General features: G+C 62.9%; 2 protein-coding genes across 5 annotated transcripts; one reads left to right on the forward strand and one right to left on the reverse strand.

The window, feature by feature from the left end:
• Positions 1 to 465: 465 nt before the first annotated feature.
• On the reverse strand, positions 466 to 4,690 carry STOML1 (stomatin like 1). Of its 3 annotated transcripts, none has more exons than XM_082768708.1 (7): positions 4,320 to 4,690; positions 4,033 to 4,139; positions 3,781 to 3,930; positions 3,181 to 3,336; positions 2,474 to 2,693; positions 1,673 to 1,876; positions 466 to 1,140 (listed from the first exon to the last, which is right to left on the reverse strand). In XM_082768708.1, the coding sequence occupies exons 1-7, from the start codon at positions 4,465 to 4,467 to the stop codon at positions 938 to 940; spliced, it is 1,188 nt and encodes a 395-aa protein (XP_082624834.1). In that variant the 5' UTR covers positions 4,468 to 4,690; the 3' UTR covers positions 466 to 937. The 3 variants fall into 3 exon arrangements, with proteins under 3 accessions (XP_082624834.1, XP_082624833.1, XP_082624832.1); XM_082768707.1 differs by having other exon boundaries at positions 1,673 to 1,873; positions 3,181 to 3,384; XM_082768706.1 differs by having other exon boundaries at positions 3,181 to 3,384.
• Positions 4,691 to 4,754: 64 nt separating this feature from the next.
• Positions 4,755 to 9,655, forward strand: PML (PML nuclear body scaffold). Of its 2 annotated transcripts, none has more exons than XM_082768704.1 (7): positions 4,755 to 5,152; positions 5,956 to 6,502; positions 6,894 to 7,474; positions 7,645 to 7,697; positions 8,064 to 8,144; positions 8,234 to 8,453; positions 8,742 to 9,655. In XM_082768704.1, exons 2-7 carry the CDS (start codon positions 5,991 to 5,993, stop codon positions 8,822 to 8,824), a joined length of 1,530 nt encoding a protein of 509 aa, XP_082624830.1. In that variant the 5' UTR covers positions 4,755 to 5,152; positions 5,956 to 5,990; the 3' UTR covers positions 8,825 to 9,655. The 2 variants fall into 2 exon arrangements, with proteins under 2 accessions (XP_082624830.1, XP_082624831.1); XM_082768705.1 differs by having other exon boundaries at positions 4,757 to 5,152; positions 8,064 to 8,135.
• The last annotated feature ends 2,671 nt before the right edge of the window (positions 9,656 to 12,326 follow it).

Below are 12,326 nucleotides of genomic sequence, written 5' to 3' on the forward strand. Positions count from 1 at the left end.
CCAAAGAGGGGATATTTGCCCGCCAGGTCCCCAAAATGTAGCCCAAGGAAGGAAGAATGAGGCCAATTGAGCCTTTAGCTGGATGGGGAGCCCCCTGCTCTGCTTGGTGCCACCCAGCCCCAAGCTTTGAGGAAGAGATTTAGCAGGTGGTTTGGTGTGAAATGTCTCAGTTTTCGATGCCACCGGTCAGCCTCGTCCTGCGGGTCCTTCAAAATGCTCTGGGGCTGGCTGAGGCTGCCCGGAGTCCGAAATTTTGGGTGCTGGAGGGGAGCTGAGCATCCCCGGAGAGACTCTTGGTAGGGCTTGGGGTGTTTGCGTGGTGAGATGGAGCCCGCGGCACCCCCACGCAGCACCCTCCACGGGCATCAGCTCCCCTGGGGAAACTGAGGCACCGCGGGGTGCAGCAGGGTGGGCTGAGGAGCACAGCTGGCCCAAATCCTGCCCGCAGAATCCATCAGCTGCCCCCAGACCAGCTTTATTGTCCGCCCGGAGGTGATAGAAAGGAAGCTTACAAAATAAATAGATATCTGTGTACGCCTATATACAGTGCACACACCCCCCTGCGGACAGACCTCACGGCACGCATGCAAAGAAGCACGTCGAAGCACAATTAGCGCGGTCACTTAACACAGGGCCTGGCTGCCTCCAGGCTGGGCATTCCCCAAAACGCCCCCAAACTCAGCCCCAAACCTGGCCGCAGCGTCCCCGAGCTGGGGCACCGACTGGTTCCTGCCCAGTAGCGTGGGGTGAGAACAAGGATAAGGGCTGGCAGCGGAGCTCACTGAGCAGGTGAAGGTTTTGCTGCCTCAGTTTCCTCACTCGGGTCTTCTCCTGCCTCCTGCCAGCTCCCCGGGGAGGGCAGCAGGGCCTCCAGGGCGCTCCCCCAAAACTTTGGGGTCCTGCTTTCCGCCCCGACCACGACGCACGCTGCCACACTCTATCTGCGTTGCTTCATCACCTTGAAGAGCTCCTCCAGCTTCAGGGCGAGGTGCAGGTCGCCCCTCACCTTCAGCCGCCCGTTCATGTAGGCGCTCAGGGGGCGCAGCTCGCCCAGGACCAGGTCCTGCAGGTCCTTCTCCGACAGCTCCAGGACGACGTCGGGGCTGCCCTGGGGGACGCCGCGGCCAGCTCGCCCGCTGCCTGCAGGGGGGGAGAAGTGGAGAGGTTTGGGATCCAGCCTTGCCTGCTGGCATTTTCCCCATCATTTCACAGGGACTGAGTCTGGGCCACGTGGCAGACAAGGGGCTGGCAGGGGGGATTTGGAGGCAGCAGTCATTGCTGAAGACAAATTTCTCCTGCACTGCTCCACTGATGTCCCGTTCCAGCGGTCGGCCTCCCAGCCCTGTCCTGCTTTGGCCGTGGCCACCAGAAAAACCACTGGTGATGCCTGTGGGGGATGGATAAGGGGATGCCAGCGTGGCTGTGGTGCTCCCCACACGTGTCCCCCTTGGGGCCGGTGGCAGACAAGAGCCACCAGCCCCTGATCCATCCCACTCGGCCAGCCACGAGGAGACCTGGCTGCCAGTTTTCCACCGGTGCTCTCTTTCTGAAGGAAAACCCGCGTGTTTAACCCAAACCAGAGGCCACTTCGCACTTCCAAGGAGCACGAACCCCCTCGGGGAGGCTCCAGAAACCCTCCCAAATGTGCTGCACGACCCCGAGGAGCGGTGACCTGAGGAGAGGTCGATGAAGTAGGAGCTGCGGGCGCCGCCGGGCAGGGCGATGTCCACCTGGAAGGACGCTCCCACCTGGCCCACCAGGGCCTCGCAGAGGACGGGCTCCACCGCCGCCAGCAGCTCGTCCGCGCTCAGCGTCCTCCGGGCGAGGTGGGGAGCGCCGGCAGGCTCCACCTCGCTCACCGTCTCCACGCTGTCTGCTGGGGGCAGAGGGGCACAGGAGGGGACAGCTCTGGGTGGCGAGCTTTGCTGGTCCCCGGGGAGCAGAGAAACCCATTTATCCAGAGGATTTCCAGCTCAGTGGGAGGAGAACAGCCTTTTGCCCATTCCATTTCCCACCGAGTGGGTGGGAAATGTTCCCAAAAGGCTTTTCCTGGGCACAGATCGGGGTGGGATTTCCAAGAAATGGGTCAGCGTGCTGCCTCCTCCTCCCACCCCCGTTGGTTCCAGTTTCCCTACTCGTGCTGCTCCTCCCAGAGCTGAAACACCCAAAGAAATGGCACAGGCAGTCCATCAGCAACTGTGGGCTACAGCTTTTCAGTATTAGGAATAAGAAGGGGCCTGAAGAGACATGCCTGTCCTCATACCTCCTGCCTGTCTTCGCCCTATGACTCAAAGCACACGGAGACAAAATCTCCCCATCGCTCCCCCAGCTTGCCCTCTGTTCCCTCCAGGCTCCCCGCACCCCATCCCAGCTCCCGCAGACCCTCTCCTCCTCTCCCCAGCCCCTTCTCATCACAACTGGGCACGCAGCGGGGACACCCCAAGGAAAAAAGAGGAGCTCCCGTCCTCCTCACCTGCCTCCGGGGCACTGGGCACGCTGCTGGCCAGCGCCAGGGTGGTGCCGAGGAGGTGGGCAGCCAGCTGCTGCGCGGTGCCGTCCAGCCCGGGCACTGGGGGCACAGCGGCCGGAGGTCCCGTGGGGGTCTCACGGGGGGGCTGCAGCACAGCCTCCATGGTCAGCTCCACGCGGTCCACCTCCAGGCCCCAGGACTTGGTCATGTCGTTGATGTCCAGCTGCAGAGCCAGGAAGAAGGGTAGGGAGCGGGGAGACCAGCTACAGCAGCATCCCGCGGCTCCTTTGTGCTCCTGCTACCCCTGGTTTTGGGCTCGGGGTGGTGGACCAGGCTTGCCAGGCCACCTCCTGCAGTCTGGCTGCTCTCACATGCAGCCCTGCTCCTGCAGGGGCTCTCCTGGCCCCAAGGAGCTGGGACGAGGACGGCTCTGGTGGGTTCTCTTTCCATGGCTCCCTCCCAGGCTGCTCCCCTGGTCACCACGGGCTGGCACAGGGCTCCACCAGACCACCCCAGAGACCCCAAAGTTGCCACCGTATCACTCCAACCCCCTTTTAGATCCTATTCTGTAGATGTTTAACCCAAAAGCTCTCGCCCTGGCCCATGGAGGGCAGCAGACACTGCCCTTCCACCCTGCTTCCTTCCCCAAAATCCTTTCCCATTGGCACCCCACGCGTTCCGACCCCATAAAACCCACGGGCTGCCCTCACCAGCAGCTGCTCCCCGATGCGCAGCCTCTCGGCGTGGATCTCCCGCAGGCTCTTCTTGCCCAGCGCCTTGGTCATGGCGTTCTGCGCCGTCATGCGCGTGGCCGCCACGAGGTCCTTCACCACCAGCACGGACAGCACCGGGTCCCACACGCGGAACTGGACGTCGGCACCCATGGAGATCACCGCGCCATCCCTGGAGGTCAGCTGGGAGAAGGGACTCAGGATCTCTCCCCTTCCTCACCCCACAGCCCAGCCTGAGAGCCTGAGAGCCAGGAACCGGCTCTAGATCCCTTTAATAGGAGGGTGATAAGGAACAAACCCAACCCAAACGGTGATATTTGGGCTGATCTGAATATCAAAGCCAGCTTCCAGCTGTTATCAGGAGACGTCAGGATAGGGGTTGATGTCTTGGAGATGTTCAATGTGCATTGAACAAGGCGTGCAAGGTCAAGGGGAGCTTTCCAGCCCCAGGCAGGGGGATCCTGGGTGGGGATCCCCACGATTCCCCCCATGAGGGTGGAGAAAACGAACGCTGCGGGCAGCACGACGTCAAAACCCATCCTCTCCGGGGGGCTCGGGGGTGTCTGGAGGGCAGCTCACCTTGCAGGGGGGCACGTTGAAGGCCCTGGTCCTCAGGTCCACGCGCTGCCAGTGGTCGATGAAGGGCAGCAGCAGGACCACGCCGGGTCCCTGCGGCGCCCGGATGCGGCCCAGGCGGAAAATGATCATTCGCTCGTAGGCGGGCACGATCTGGGAAGGGAAAACGTGGGCCAGGGCAAAAGGACAACCCCGGGCCATGCTGGGAACCAGTTGTGCACCCCGCAGGGGATGGGTCGCAGCCACGCTCCTTACCTTCAAGGAGAACCAGCCCGAGATGGGGAAGGTGACGACCATCAGCAGGAAGACCAGGGAGGTGATGATGCCGTGGCAGATCCAGGACAGCCAGCCCTGGGAGGACTCTGGGGGGGGGCAGCAGGGGATGTGCACCCGCTCCCACACCCCCTTCCCCACCAGCACGCCCCAGCCGTGCCTCTCCCCACACCTCAGGGGAGGCAGCAGCGTGAGGGCAGCCAGCCAGAGCGACACCCTACAGAGAAACCCCAATATACGGGAAGGCAGCACCTCCCCTCTAAGCTCACCTGCACCATTCCCAGCCGGTGCCAGGGGGTCCTGCTTGGCCCCAAAGGAGAAGAAGCCCTTCTGGGCACCGTAGAGCCCGATGCTGGACTGCTGGAAGCGGTCGAAGTCCCCCAGGGGCAGAGCCTGGTACCCCGAGCGGCTGAACATTGCGCGGCGGGGCGGAGAGGCAGCGAGAAAAACAAACCAGAAACCCCAAACACCAGCCCTGCTGCCGCGCCGGAGGGCGCCTACTCAAATAAAGCAATTTTCGCCGTGTTTTCCTAGCCGGGGCCCCAGCCGGGCTGGGGGCCGGGGACTTGCCATCCTCCCGGCGACCCCCAGGCCGCGGCGAGGATGAGGATGCTGGCGGCGAGGAAGGAGGGAGCTGCCGGCGCTTCCTGGTCCGCACGTCATGTGGCTGCTGACGGCACCGCACCGAAAGGCTCCGGGCTGGGTGAGCTTTTCCGGGGGGCCCTGCTCGGGATCTGCTCCAGCAGCCGCAGGGAGGAGCGGGTCCTCCACCGAACTCACACCTCGGGGGGCTGCAGAGGGTCCCCCGGCCCCGCAGGGAGCCCTGACCCTATAAAAACGGAGCAGAGGGATTTTTCCCAGCAGCTCCTGCTCCGGCGCGGCCTTCCCATGCCGCCCAAACGCCGCTCCTCCAGCTCGGCAGCCGGCAAAGGGAGGTGGGGACCCCGCGGAGAGCGGCGCTGAGAGCAACAGGGGCGCTTTTAAGCCTCCCTGGCTGAATTGGGGCCGGGGGTGCAGCCCTAAAGGCGGCGGCAGCCAGACAGGCGCAGGGATCCTACAAAGCAGCTGAGCCCTCCGATCCCATAGTGCCGGCATCCCCCAGGTACCAACATCCCCCATAACAGCACCCCCCGGGCACCAGCATCCCCCAAACCTGCACCCCCCGTAACAACACCCCCCCTACACCCGGCATTTCCCCCAAAACCAGCACCCCAAAGTGCGGTGCGGGGCCGGGGGGTTGGTGGGGGCAGGTGGCCACGTGTGGGTGGGATAGGGGGGACCCCATGCATGACCCCACTGCCTCCCCCAGCAGCCTGCCCCTTGGCACTGTGCCCCCCTCCCGCCATCCTTCCTTCCTCCCCCAGCTCCTCCTCCTCCTCCCCCGGCTGCCCAGAGAAACGAAAGTTTGAGCCCTCAGCCGGCCCCCCCGCTCCATCCGCATGCCCGGCAGCACCGAAACCCCCCGGCCCTCCGGGACCCCTGATGGTAAGTGGGTGTCTGGGGGGGTCCTCGCTGCTTTGCAGGGGGCCAAAGGGCTGGGGGGGCACAGTGGGGACCCCCCATGGAAAGGGAGCTGCAGGCACTGGGGGGAAAGGGGGGGGCACAACCGGGGTGCTAGATGGCTCCGTGGGGTGGGTAAAGGGGTAAAGGGTGGGGGGGAATACAGGGGGGAGCACCCTGCTTTATTATGGGGCTCACTGGTGGGCTGGAGAGGGCTGTGGGGGACTTTTTGGGACAGGGCTGGTTGGCACAAAGAGGTTCAACCCGCCCCCCCACCGCCAATTCCCCTCCGATTTCCAAAAACTGGAGAAGCAAAAGTGAAAGAAAAATGGCTCTGAGCACATGATCGGATCTTCCCATCTCCAAATTCCTGCCTGACCCTCCCTGCTCCTCTCCCCCCCGCAGCCGGCCCCGCTGCCTCCACGGAGCCTTCTGCCCCCATGGAGCCGGCACCCCCCCGGCCACAAGAGGAGGAGGAGGATTTCCAGTTCGTCCTCTGCGAGGGCTGCCGGCAGGAATCGCCCAGCCTGAAGCTCCTCACCTGCCTGCACAGCCTGTGCCTGGGCTGCCTGAGCGAGAACAAGCCGGTGGGGCAGTGCCCCGTGTGCCAGGAGGCCATCCCGCAGGCCAACGGCATCCCCGAGGTGGACAACGTGCTGTTCGCCAGCCTGCAGGCCAGGCTGCGCGTCTACCGCAGGATCGTCGGCGGGGTGCTGAGCTGCAGCCGCTGCCGCAGGGAGCCGGCGGCCGTCTGGTGCTCCGAGTGCGAGGAGTTCCTGTGCCCCGGCTGCTTTGAGGACCACCAGTGGTTCTTCAAGAAGAGGAGCCACGAGGCCAGGAAGGTGGAGGAGCTGCGGGCCGAGTCGGCGCATCGCTTCCTGGAGGGCACCAAGAAGTCCTGCACCCTCTTCTGCTCCAGTCACGGCCACACCGAGCAGGGCCACATCACCAGGTCAGCGTGGGGACGCGTCCCCGGGGCTGTCCCCAAGCTGGGGAGCTTGGGGCTGCACCAGGCTGCAGGGCTGGGACCACGCTTGGGGTTTGGGGGGGACCCGAAAGCTCACCCAGTCCCTGGAGGGCTTGGGAGGGACCCCAAGGCTCACCCCGGTGTGCCACCTCCTGGAGCAGGCTGCCCAGAGCCCCCTCCGACTTTCCAGGGATGGGGCACCCCCAGCTTCTGCGGGCAACCTTTGGAGAGCCTTTGGATCTGTTGTAACACCCCAGAGCCGCAGCAGGGTGCGGTGTGGGGTGCCCAAAGCATCCCCCACCTCGTGCCTCAGTTTCCCCTCTGGCTAAAACCCTGCTGAGCACCCCCGGCTGAAGCTCGCTCCCTCCCCTGGCAGCATCTACTGCAAGAAGTGCGAGAAGCCGCTGTGCTGCTCGTGCGCCCTGCTGGACGCCCAGCACTCGCCTTTCTACTGCGACATCCGCGCCGAGATCCAGCGGCGGCAGGAGGAGCTGGCGGCCGCCGGGCGGGAGCTGGCGCGCCGGCGGGGCGGCTTCGAGGCGTCGCGCGCGGCGCTGCAGGAGGAGGCCGCCCGGCTGGAGGCGGCGAGCGGCGAGACGCGGGAGCTGATCCGGCAGCGCGTGGAGCAGCTGGTGCGGCTGGTGCGGCGCGAGGAGGACGAGCTGCTGGGGCTGGTGGAGCGGCGGCGGGAGCAGGGCCGGCGGGAGCTGGCGGGGGAGCTGCGGCGCGTGGAGGGCGTGCTGCGGCGGATGGAGGCGGGCGAGCGGCTGGTGGAGAAGATGAGGCTGTACGCCACGGAGCAGGAGGTGATGGACATGCAGCCCTTCGTCAGGGAGGCGCTGCGGGAGCTGCAGCGGCTGCGGCCGGCGGCGGCCGGGGGCCGAGCGCAGCACGGGGACTTCGCCGAGTGCCGCGCCAGGCTGCAGGCGCTGGCCGAGCGCGTCGAGGGGCACGCAGGTGAGGATTTAGTGCCAGGGATGGAAGCAGACGGTCGTCGCCCGCCTCTCTGCCCAAAGGCCCTCTTGCAGGGCGCTCGGCCATCCCACAGGGAAGGTTGGGGGGCAGAGCTGTGGCCTCTGGGCTGGTGCTGCAGGGGCCGTGCCGCAGCGCTGCTCGCTCTGTTGCAGGTACCTCTTCCCAGGCTGTCCCCGTGGTGGAGGTGGCCCTGGAGAACGACCAGGTGAGACAGCCATGGCTCATCCCAGAGCCACCTGGGGAGGGCTTCTGCGTCAGCCAGGGCTTGCCACCTCCACCTTTGCAAGCCTTCCCCATCCTATATCCCCCATTTCTTAGCCAACAAGAAAAAAAAACACAGGGATTTCCCCCATGAAGCTGCTTTGTCGCTGTCACAGTCACTCCCCTGTCCCCAGCCAGCAGTGCCTGTCCCTGACCCTGCAAACAAGCAGCTCCAGCACAAGCCTTGGCCACGCTGTGCCTCAGTTTCCCCCACCCCCCTGTCCCCTCCACTGCTCAGGGCCACCCCAGTCCCACAGAGAGCTGTGTGCCCCCCAGACCCCCTAACCACCGCTCCTCGCTCTCTTTGCAGCAAGAGGAGCCCGCCCAGCGTGGGAGCCCAGGCATCGTGCCCACCTTCACCATCAGCCTCGGGGACATGCAGGTGAGCACGGTAAGGGGCACCCCAGGGGGACGGGACCCTCTGGGGACCTGGCGGGGCCACCCCGGCACCCTACATCCCCCCTGCTCTGTCCCCTGCAGCTCCCCGCTGCCACCGCACGGTGCAAGCGCTGGCGGCCCCAGGTGGAAAGGGGCAGCCAGGTGTCACCCAAGATGCTGAAGCTGGAGCACAACGCCACAGCGGACCCCAGTGAGCCCAGTTCAACCCAGCGGGACAGCAGAGGGGAGCCCAGCACCTCCGCAACCAGCCATAACTGCAGCAGCGTCCCCAAGGCTGGCAGGAGCTGCACTGATGATGCAGGTGGGAAGCAGGGATGGAGTCCCCCACCCCAAATTTATGGGGGTTTCCCTCTTTTTTCTCAGCCTCTGGGCACCCCGGTGTACTCAGGGCCTTGGCCAAACCCCACTGGGGCAGAGAAGGGGAAGCAGGACCCCATGGGGTAGGGATGGGCGCAGCTCTGTGTCCTGCCTTCAACATCCAAAAACCAAGCCCAGGGCATGGCACGGGCAAGTAATTAGACTAATTAGGAGCTCTGGCTGCCTGGATTCACCCCCCCAAAGCTTCAGCCCCATCCCGTTCCTCCTGCAGAAGACAACAGCATCATCATCAGCTCGGAGGACAGCGAGGAGGACACGGTGGTGAGCGTGACGCCGGACCTGCCTCCCTGCTGAGCCACCACCGTCCCCGCGTCCTCCTGCCCACGCTAAGGACCAGACCGCCTCTCCTCGTCCCCTCTGAAGCAGCCAGGGTCACCTCCCCGCTCTGGGAGGCAGCAAAGCCCGCTTGGATTCGCTCGGAGGTGGGGTCCCACGTGGCAGCATCCCCAAATTGACCTCACGGGGCATCCCGATGGCCTCTTCCTTCCCGTGGCAAACCAGCTCTGGGCAGAGGGACAGCTGTCTGGCTCGGACTCTTCCCCAGGAAAGAATTAAAGGATTAAAGGATTTGGGAGCCTGAAACCATCCTTGATATCACCCCCAGCAGTTCTTCACCAGGGGTCACTGAGTCCCCAAGAGGGGCAGATATGGGGATGGAGGATGGGGATGGAGGGTAGCAACTCATTTATTTTTTTCCCCCTAAGCTTCAGATAACACAACCCTCACCCCGCTGCAGGGAGAGCTGCCCAGACCCCCACTCCCGTAGTGCTGCTTTCCCTAGGAGATTCGTGCCGTAGCCCCTTCGCCGCTCCGTGCCGAGGGGATTAGCGCAGGCTTCCCTGGGAAGGTCATCTGCAGCACAAAACCCATTTTTATACAAAAATCATGTTTTTAAGTTGAATGTAGCACCCCCTCCCCCATGCAGGGGTTGTTAGATGGGCCATGGGATCCCTGCCAGGATCTCCCCACCACCAGCATTGGCAGGGGGGCCCTTTGGAAATGGATTTGGGGCCAGGGGTGGGTTTGCAGAGCTGGCTGAATGAGGGGTTCCCAGCCTTTTTTATTTTTTCTTTTGTATGAGTTAATCGTGCAGAAACTCTTATTATTCTTCAATAAAGCTGTTTCCAGACCAAATCCCAGCCTGCTGCTGACTTCCTGATGCATTTTCCTTTGCTTTTTTCCTTGCTTTTCCAATTCACCTCTAAAAGGGGAAAAAAGTGGGGCAAAAAATCCCTCCCTGGACCCCATCCCCACACCCTGCTGCTCGGAGACCCATCTCCCCCCGCTGGGAGCACTTGGATTTGCTCCCATGCTCGTATATGTTCACCTGGCCATGTCTCCAGTGCTCCAGGTGGGGATATTTTGGAAATTACCCCAGTGAGGGGGCAGAGAGGCAGCGTGCAGGGAGCCACATGCGTGGCACAGGACTGTCCCTGGGGGAAAGGGAGAAAAATCAAGGTTGGAGCCTCCTGAGTGCGTCGCCCTTCCCGTGGGGAACCTGGCACCAGGGATGTCCACCTCATGCAGGGATGGGATTTGAGCCTGGAGCCACCAAGCCTCCTCCTGGGCCCATTGAGTCCCCTTTTCCCCCAGAGGCCAAGCAGACCTTTAGGTCCTTTGGCACCACGAAGTGTCTCAGCCACACTGACTCCCCAAATTTAGGCACCAGCTGCACCCACATGAGGCTCGCAGGAAGGGACGAGCCCCCAGCTGTGTCCCTCTGGCCATCGCCTGGCTCCCCCCCATGCTCAGGACCAGCAGCAGTTGGGGCTCTGCTCTTTCTCACCTGCTCCTGGGTTTTGGGCTCTCAGTGTGGGTCCCCCCACCCCATCCCAGGAAGGGGAAATAGGTGAAGGAGCTGGAGGAGGCCTGAGGACAGCGGGGGGGAGCTGAGCTGCCCTGGGTGCAGGCACCTGGGGGCGATGAGGACCTCCTGCAGCCCCCGCACCGAGCTGCTCCAGCACCTTGGTGCCACCATCTCCAACATCTCGTGCGCTCAGCTGCTCCTGCAAGCCCCGACCCCTCTCTACCCCCACCATAAAAGCGCTCAGGGCTCTGGGGCAGCCCCAGGGGGGGACGACCCACCCCATCAGAGCCACTGAAATCCTCGTGAAATAAAGGATGCTGGACAGCGAGATGTCTCTGCCCTTCCTTTTCCCTCTCCCCTGGGGGAACTGGGGACACGCAGGGCTCTCCAGCGGTGTCACCCAGCCCGTGCGCGACACGCAGTGCGCCACAGCCACCGCCAGGTGTCCCCTTTGGATAGCCACACGCGCACCCCGATCACTGCTTTTTGCACAAGCGTGTGCAGGCACCCACGCGTGCACCATCTCACCACCCCTCGGCACCCCTCCCGGAGCCCCCTCAGGCTCCTGCTGAGGAGCTGGCACCTCCCGTGCCCCGGGGATTCTCCGCGGTCTAATCCGGGGTTGTGCGCGGGGAGCAGGCGCTTGGCTACAAGGGGCGCTGGCCCCATCTGTTTGCTGTCACTTGGCCTCATCAAAGTCCTGTAAAACAATAGCGAAGTCAGCGGGCTGCGGGGGCCAGATTAGCCGTCTCGTTGCCCTGAGCTGCCATAAACCCCATCCAGGCGGCGAGGAAAGGGCTCCGGCGGCGTTGGTCGCGGCAAGCCCGGCCCTGGAGGAAGGGGCTGCAGCTGGGGTACCCCAGAAGGGAGGGGGCTCCCTCCTCCAGCAGGGCTTTCTGTGCATGGCCAGAAAATTTCTGTGCAGGCTGGGGGAGTCACTAACAGCAGCAGCAGCCTCCCCACGGCAGCCCCGGGGGCCGCAGAGACCCCAGCAGGGTGTGGGGATAAGCTCCTCACGATACGTTCCCAAATTTCTGAGCCATTCCCCAACTTAGCCTTTTTTTTTGCAGAGGTGCTTTCTTTACAAGCTGGCACCCAGAAGAGACGGACTTCAGGTACTGGCAGACCCAGGGTGAAGAGACGACAGCAAAAACTCTTCCTGCAGGGGTAGAAACATCCCGACGTGGAGATCCCAAACCCCTCCTGGGCCTCCCACCCAGATCCCCCTTCAAGGCCAAAGTAGTAAGAAGAAAGATTTTTATTTTTTTTTTTCCTGAAGAGCAATAAATAACTCCCCAGAATTAAGCGAACCTCCTGAAATGATATATAATACGCTGCTTGCCTGATTGGCTGTTATTAATAATGCATTGCTCAATCTAAACCATTCATAAAATGACTCCCTGCTAGCCCTTAGCAAAGTGCTTTGGGACTGGCAGGGAAAAAAAAAAAAAAAAAAAAAAAAGGCAAGAAGGAGCAGCATAAATCCTTTCTGTTTATGAAAATGGATTTCTTCCCCCAACACTCATGCAAAACTAATTAGAGCCAAAGGGCCAGTTGCTCTGCATTTGATTACAGCCTGCAGGATCACTCAGGTTGGATGGCCTGGGTGGGGGGAGATGCGAGGCAGGGGAGGATGTGCCCCGGTGAGCCTGAGCAAGGTTAGCTGGGTTATATTCCTAACAAAAATAGCTATTTGCTAACATCCAAGCAGGTTTGGATCCCAGGATCGAGAGCAAGGATTGGGCAGTGAGGATTGTTAAATATTTGGAGGAAAGCTGAGGAAAGAACCCCACAACCTCCAGCCAGGCCCTGTCCCCAGGATGCTCCTGGCGCCGCGACCTGATGCACTCACCTGGTCTTGGAGGAGATGGGATGAAGCTGGAGAACCCAGGAGGCCCTACCTGGAGGCTTGCTTCTCTCCTCCTTAAAGATCCAAGCCCCCTACCCAGCGTGGTGACGAGGGCTGCTCCCCCAGGTGCTTCCAGGCTG

The sequence above is a fragment of the Aythya marila genome (assembly GCF_965140915.1).
Source record: "Aythya marila genome assembly, chromosome: 11".
NCBI lineage: Eukaryota > Metazoa > Chordata > Aves > Anseriformes > Anatidae > Aythya > Aythya marila.

Excerpts from the sequence above, each read along its gene's own strand:
- STOML1 (XM_082768706.1), bottom strand. The coding sequence starts at position 4,467 with ATGTTCAGCCGCTCGGGGTACCAGGCTCTGCCCCTGGGGGACTTCGAC. Across the intron at positions 3,931-4,032 it reads CGGGCTGGTTCTCCTTGAAG|ATCGTGCCCGCCTACGAGCG; the intron begins GTAAGGAGCGTG and ends TTCCCTTCCCAG. Across the intron at positions 1,877-2,473 it reads GCCCAGTGCCCCGGAGGCAG|CAGACAGCGTGGAGACGGTG; the intron begins GTGAGGAGGACG and ends CTCTGCCCCCAG.
- PML (XM_082768704.1), top strand. The coding sequence starts at position 5,991 with ATGGAGCCGGCACCCCCCCGGCCACAAGAGGAGGAGGAGGATTTCCAG. Across the intron at positions 7,475-7,644 it reads GCGCGTCGAGGGGCACGCAG|GTACCTCTTCCCAGGCTGTC; the intron begins GTGAGGATTTAG and ends GCTCTGTTGCAG. Across the intron at positions 8,145-8,233 it reads GGGACATGCAGGTGAGCACG|CTCCCCGCTGCCACCGCACG; the intron begins GTAAGGGGCACC and ends TGTCCCCTGCAG.